General features: G+C 43.1%; 1 protein-coding gene across 9 annotated transcripts in view; it reads right to left on the bottom strand.

The window, feature by feature from the left end:
• Positions 1–7,147, bottom strand: part of Cflar (CASP8 and FADD like apoptosis regulator) — a 66,159-nt gene that overhangs the window by 15,990 nt on the left and 43,022 nt on the right. For 7 of the 9 annotated variants that reach the window (XM_028765852.1, XM_028765855.1, XM_028765851.1 and 4 more), the window contains one exon: positions 6,374–6,767. In XM_028765852.1, coding sequence (XP_028621685.1) covers positions 6,629–6,767 — 139 coding nt within the window. In that variant the 3' untranslated portion in view covers positions 6,374–6,628. Of the gene's footprint in view, positions 1–3,504; positions 6,768–7,147 lie in introns of those variants that run through there. The other 2 variants (XR_003711230.1, XM_028765848.1) reach the window with 2 other exon arrangements.

Below are 7,147 nucleotides of genomic sequence, written 5' to 3'. Positions count from 1 at the left end.
GGGGAGGGGGTGGGGAGGACCTTCAGTGGGAGGGGGTGGGGAGGGGGGTGGGGAGGACCTTCAGATGTAAGCACAGGTAACAGTTTCCCAAGGAGAGCTCCAGTTGTCTGAGAAACACTAGCAAGAACTTTTCAATAGTATTTTATCAAAAGCTCTCTGCACGGCAAAGGGAAGAGCTAGCGGAATGAAGAGCCTACTTACCATGAGGGAAATCTTGGGCAGCTACTCATCCAAGAGGGAATTAATAGCCAAGATATAAAATGAATTAAAAAAACTGAACAATAGGAACAAATAATCTGATCAATAGACACTTTCTAACTGAAGATGGACATGTGATCAATGAATATATGAAAACATGTTCAACATCTTTAGCCATCAGCAAAGTATCAATCAACCAAAAGTGATGAGATTCCCTCTCGCCTTAGTCAGAATGGCTCTCATAAGAAAACAAAAACCAACAAGGATCCCGGGAGGAAAAGGGAACCTTTAAACATGATTGGTGGGACTGGAAATCACTCCAGTGTGGAATGCCTGCCTCCCCCTCAAAATTGAAATTAGGGGCAGAGAAAATGGCTCAGTAGTTAGGAGTACTAGCTATTCTTCCAGGGGACCCAGCTGTAACTCCCAGTCCCCCGAAGGTGGCTCACAACCATCTGTAAGGCCCTGAGTACCCGATATCTTCTTATGGCCTCTAAAGACACCAAGTATACATGGAATGCACTGACAAACATGGAGACAACACAGTCATCTGCATAACATTTTTAAGATTGAAAACAGAATTACTATGTAACTTATCTATACCACTTCAGAGGCTATACCCAAAAGAATGGATCTCAGCTTAATTAAACTCCACTTCTATGCTCAGCTGGGCACTACCCACAATACCCAAGTTAGGGAATGGGCCTGGGTGCCTACCAATGGATATTGAGTAAAGAGTAGACAAAGTATGTACAACACTTTAGACATAAAGAACAGAACTGCCATTGCAGGGAAATGGATGGATTTGGAAATCACCATGTTTATGAAAATAGCCCAGTCTCGAAAGCCTGCTCTCACATGCGGGATCCAGGCAGGAAGAGACATGAAAAGAGAGAGAACTATTAGAGATTTAAACAGAGAAAGGGAGGAAGACTATCTGAGTGGGTGATAGGAATGGAGGCCTTCAAATGATGTTATACACATCCACACAAGTATCACCCTGAGGAAATTCATACTCAGCACAATAAGTACTCGCTAGTAAAAATGAATTTTAAAGAAGAAAGATCAAGGCTGAAGATGAGCTCATTTGGTAGAAGGCTTGACAGCTATAACTGGGCAGGTGGTGCGTGGCTGTAACCCTGACACTTGGGACATGAAGGCAGCAGGGTCAGAAAAACAGGAGAGAGAGAGAGAGAGAGAGAGAGAGAGAGAGAGAGAGAGAGAGAGAGAGAGAGAATCAACTTGGTTTGCAAGGTTCATTGAGGTACATATAAATTTTATACACAGAAAGTACTGGTTTTTCCCAGAGTTCAAATATCTAAGATGACTCCTCACTCCTATTCACTAGATTCTGGCAATATGATTTAAAAAAAAAATAAGATAGATTTGTTTTGTTTTGTTTTGTTTACGCTTTGCTTAAATAGTGGAAACATGTGAATGCTTAACATCATATGAAAACGTGCAAGCATGCCCTACAAATAAAAGGAAGACAAAACAGATATTATGTCACACATGTGCTATGATAAATATCAAAGATATCAGACCTTTTTAAAAGAAGTTTTTTTTAATATAATAATAGAGACTCCTAAAAATGAAACTGAGCGATTATGCCTGGATTCCCAGCACCCAGTAGGCAGAGGAAGAAGATAAATCCCACACCTGAGCTACATAGTGAGACCCTGTAACAGAAAAAAAGATCCCCCACAAAACGAAAACCATATTCCAGCAGAACTGTCCATTCCCCCAGCACTGTCTACATCAAGGCCTAATATAAAACTACAGCAACCGAGGTGGTATGATTCTGAAAAACATCAGTGAATCAACAGAATTCAATTACGTTTACACATAGACCCTGCAAATGCAGCCCTCTGACCTTTGAAAAGCATCAAAGCAATTCAGTTGGAAAATGTTCTTTCAGTACATGGTGCAGAACAAGCCAAAAAGCATGAAAAAAAATCTTCATAAGAATCTTAGCTTTTAACAAAATTAACTCAAAACATCACAAATGTGCAATATACAAACTATCACAGAGTCTAAAATGACCTTCATCTTGGCAATGTTTTCTGCGGGTTTTTTTTTTATTACACTTACTGATTTTTGTGCAAATATGCTGCATGGGGTGGGCACTCTTGTGGAGATAGAGGACGGCTTTCTGACGTCAGAGCTCTCCTTCCTGGGGATTCAGTGTTCAGCCTTGGCAGGAAACACCTTTATCACTGAACCATCTTGCTGCCCCTAAATCCCATTATTTTCCTTCACGTATGAAAGTCCAAGGGTAGATAATCTGGGGACGGCATGTTGATTCTGCTCCCTTTTCACCAGGCATGGCACAGTCTAGCCTCAAACTTGTGGCAATTCTCCTGCCTCTGTAGGAGCTACAACCATGCCTGGCTGATTCTGCTCCTTAATGTTCCCACCCAACAAGGCTGCCTCTTGTTCACCACTCAGCTACTCCTGCTGTATAGTCCTCTTCTCCAGGGTTGTTGAGGGTAGCAAGGTTTATCATGTCGCCAGCTGGACAAGGCTGACCTCAAATTCTAACAAGGATAAATGGCATAAGATTATGCTTAATCTTGAAAAGGTGCTCCTTTACTCTGTGAGAAGAAGGGCTCAAGTGACCCCACAGAAGAGGAAGAGTTGGGTGTGGGGCAGTAGACCATGAGAGGAAGCCTGGTAAGGTAGAGCTAAGGCTTGAAGCCCCAGAGACCCAAAAGGGACGGTAGGAGCTTCACCTGCTCCCAACTCCAAACCCCTGTCACGTAGCCACAGAGAGTATTGTGGCCATTGGTCACATAGGGACAGAGCCCCCAAGCCCCTCCTCATATAGATGAGGCATCTCAGGCCAAAGCAATAGGGAGAACCTGCTGTCACAGCCAAGGTAGCTTATAGAAGACCAAGTTTACGTTCATAGTACCAGAAGGGTACTATGGGATGGTGCAGCAAAGGCATGGAAGCCCAAGGAGAGAGAGGAGAGCTCATATCTTGAAGAGCAAACAGGAAGCAGAAAAGGCAAACTGGGAATGGTAAAAGTCTTCGAAACCTCAAAGCCTGCCCCCAGTGACATACTTCCTCTAGTGAGGCCACACTCTCAAACAGCACATCTGGGGGCCAAGTGCTTAAATGCCTATTAATTAATATATATTCTTACTTATACATATAATGTTAATAGTGACATAAAATTTCTTGGTAGCCCATCATAACTATGGACTTAACCAAATGCTTGGCTAACTAGTAGTTTAAAATATTTTAATGTACATATCACTTATACACTAAAGATCAGTGCCTTAAAGAACTATATTAAGAGTATTCACATACAAGTTTAGAACATTTTATTTAAAATGAGTATTCGTTGTCTTCTGTACATAGTTATCTTTTAATAGGACCACATCCACCTCCTGACTTAGAATCTCACTACATGCATCAGTTCCAGCTTAACGTTACACTCGAGGTTTCTAAAGCACACTGTGCGCCTCCTGGCGGCTCCTTCCCTTGGCTTGTGTCTCTTCTCTGTCGTGACCTGCCAAATCCTGTCAACTTTTCAAAGCTTGATTCCGTCCTTCCAAAACAGCCCCCTTATAGTACAGTCTAATGATACAGTTAATGATACAACCAGTTAAGAGCATAGCTCCAAAAATGGTTGCAAACAACACACTTCATCCTTGAAACAGTCCTGTGAGGACTTTCTCCCAGCACTACTCTTCCCAGATCCCCCCCAACCCCCACCCCATGCAACTTTCCGTTCTCTTGCTCTCAAAAAAGAAAAAAGTTGAAAAGCAAAGCAAACAAACAAACCAAAAAGAAAAAAAGAAAAAAGGAGAAAAAAAATCAAAAATAAATAAATAAACACACAGAGTCCATTTTACATTAACCAACTACTCCTGGGTGTGGGGTCTGGGACCTGCCCTGGCGAGTAGTAGATACGTTCAGTGACACTTCACTGGAGAAGACAGATTTTCCTTTCTGAGCAGCTATCTATTGCACAGCCTTCTTGGTTGGACTTCCCCTTTGTGAGGATCTCTGCAAACACCTCAACCAGCAGGGTGTTGTTCCAAGAAAGGCAAGAAGGAAGTTTGGCTCAGCATGACTCAGTGGACAGTTTTCATCCAAACTTCTGGAGTCTGACACCGAGTAGTTCATTTTAGTCATATTTAAGCACAGCACAATTTCAAAATAGTTTAGTGGTAATTAATCAGTCCTGTGTGTACAGAAAGCTTAAGAGATGGCTGTATTGAAACTCTTTTAAATGCAAGCAACATCTTCCATACAGATAGCTTCTCTGGATTAACTGAGGAAGCAGTCTCCAGGTAAACAGTGGTCCTGATGAGGGTGGCAGGGAGGACAGAGTGCGGATTGACTGACGTGAACATGAATCTGAGGGAGGCGGTGTGGCCTGGCCATACCGATATGCAGAGGCCACCAGTTGTGAATCACACTGTTCCTGCATTCTGGGCAGAAACAGGTTATACATCTCTCCCCTTGAAGAGGCAGTCCCTCGTGTTGAACATTCCTTGTTCCCCGCACACTGGCCTACAACTTCTTACCCCCTTTCTCAGTGCTGGGCCTCTGTCTGGTTTGAACCTGTGCCATCACAGTCTCTGTGTGTTCACATGTGCATGGGTCCTGTTGTGTCTGGAAGATGCTTCCTGGAGTCATCCATCCCCTCTCACTCTTAGTCTTTCTGCCTCCTCTTCGGAACACATCCCTAAGCCTCAAGGGGAGGGGTTTGATTACTATTCTTAAATACAGATAGAGATTATAGTATTAGGTTACTCAAGAGTACACAGAAGTAAAATAACCATGTTTTATAGCAGCTAATAAAATTATATTGTGTTGGGTGTGTTGGAATTTTTCTCTCTCCTCTCTCTCACAAACACGCACACCCACAACCTCATTACACAGATGCTACATCCATGGACTGGATCCTGTGGTCCTTTGGTCGCCCACGCTAGTACTGGTATGACAGGATTTTTGCTATGTACATTGCAAGCTTGTTTCAAAAGTATTTAATAAATAAATAAATTCTACCTGCTCTTGTTACAAAAAGCTGGCTATGTAAATTATATATAAATAAGCTAATCTGTTTCACCATGCAGTCATTTTTCTTTTTGCTTTTTTGATTCTTTGTGAGTTCTACATCGTGTACCCCAGTCCCATCTCTCCAGCCTTCTATATCCACTCTCTGCCCTTGTAATCTGTCCCTGCCAAAGAAAGCAAAAAATAAAAACAAAAAATAAAAAATTTCCATAAAAGCCCCTGTGTGTCACAGTGTCCCACAGTATACCTGTGTGTCCACACATCTGTACTTACAAATGTTCATTGCAGTGAGTCATTGGTCTGGCTTGAAGCCTCTGGCTTCTGGTACACTATAAATACTGGATCCTCACTGGGACCTTTCTTAGAAACCCTGTGTCATGATGTGTCTTAGATTGCCCCGTGTCATGAGGATCCTTCAGCTTTAGTTCTGTAGGATCAGCCCCTTCACATGCTCGAGCGGATCACAGATGACGTAGATGCTGGGGTGGGCCAACTCAAAGCCCTGGATGGTAGCCAAGTTGGTCAGCCCACCTGTTCTCCTGTTCCTGAGCCAACCAGGGAGAGCTCTCCCACTCACTGTTGTGCTCTTGGGGCTGGCTCTACTGTGCTGCCCAGGCAAGGTGCAAGCTAGTCTCCCGAGTGCTACAACCTTCAAGGAGCAGAGCTAGTTCTCCTCCACCCACGCCATCACATAGCTGGTGAGGATCAGGGCCAGCTCTCCCGTGCTCATGAGTTTTTCTATCTCTATGTGTTAGAAAGCATTATACCATAAATATTAAACATACATACATAATGAAATTTGTTTTTGCAGAAAAAGAATATAAATGTGGAACTAGGTCACAGAAATTGGAGGCAAATGTGGCAAATGTGAAAGTCCTGAAGCAATGCGTACTTCTAATAACTTAATGAACTAATAACCCACTAAGTAGATATGCATACTTTAGCCATGGAAACAATTTACCTAGTCACATGATGAACTCAGATAAGTCTCAAGTTACATTCAATGTCACTATTCAAATTTTGAGTCATACTACTCTACACTGATACAATAACTTAGTATAACGTGGTAGATAAACCCCACAAAACAATAGGTTTATGTCTTACTGTTCTCCACACTGTGGCAAAACATCCGACTAAGGAATGTAAGCAGGTTAGTTTACTGTGCCTCATAGTTTTGGAGGATTCAGTCCATCACAGTGGTAAAGGCATGGGGGCTGGAGTGAGAGGCGGCAGGAGTTTACAGCCCATGCCTGTGCACAGGAGAACCAGAAGCCAGAACTCATGCCAGAATCAGAAGCAGCTGTAACCTTCAAGGTCTGCTCCCACGCAATCAGGAGGTTTGCCAGCTCCAAACCACCCTAGATGATATACCAAAAACTCAGAAGGCTTTGGGCTTTCATGTATGAGACAGGATGAGTTTCTTTCTCAGAGTGTGCTGTAGACTGAGATTGTATTTCTTCTTAGAAGAAACACCGCTGTTCCAGGCATACACTTTGTCCATGAGTTCAACATGGAGATCCACGAGTGAGCGTTTCCTAGAGGAAAAGAGAAAAGCAGAGTTTAATGATGTGTAAACTCCAAAGAGAAGACAGATTGTCATTAGGGTAGAATCAGCGAACGGGTATGAAAGTCCTTTGAAACGCATCCTTTTTAATGTTCCGTATGTTGCTTAGCAAATAATCCAAACAACTTGGCAGTACTCTGGCCCAGTGGCCAGAGTCTCCTTCCACAGAGACAGTGGAATTTTATTCTGAGAACACACCAGCTAGGGGATAAGCTACCTGGACACCCCATGCACCCTGGAGCATCTACTCTGGAATGCTGCACCCCTCCCAGCCCCACACATCCTGCTGAGCCACCACTGAGGAGTCTGAGAAAGCTAGAGCAGCACCTGAGTCCTTGGAATATAAGCATT

Source organism: Grammomys surdaster, unplaced genomic scaffold (genome assembly GCF_004785775.1).
Source record: "Grammomys surdaster isolate TR1022 unplaced genomic scaffold, NIH_TR_1.0 165, whole genome shotgun sequence".
NCBI lineage: Eukaryota > Metazoa > Chordata > Mammalia > Rodentia > Muridae > Grammomys > Grammomys surdaster.
This window is presented reverse-complemented; position numbering and strand designations above follow the sequence as displayed.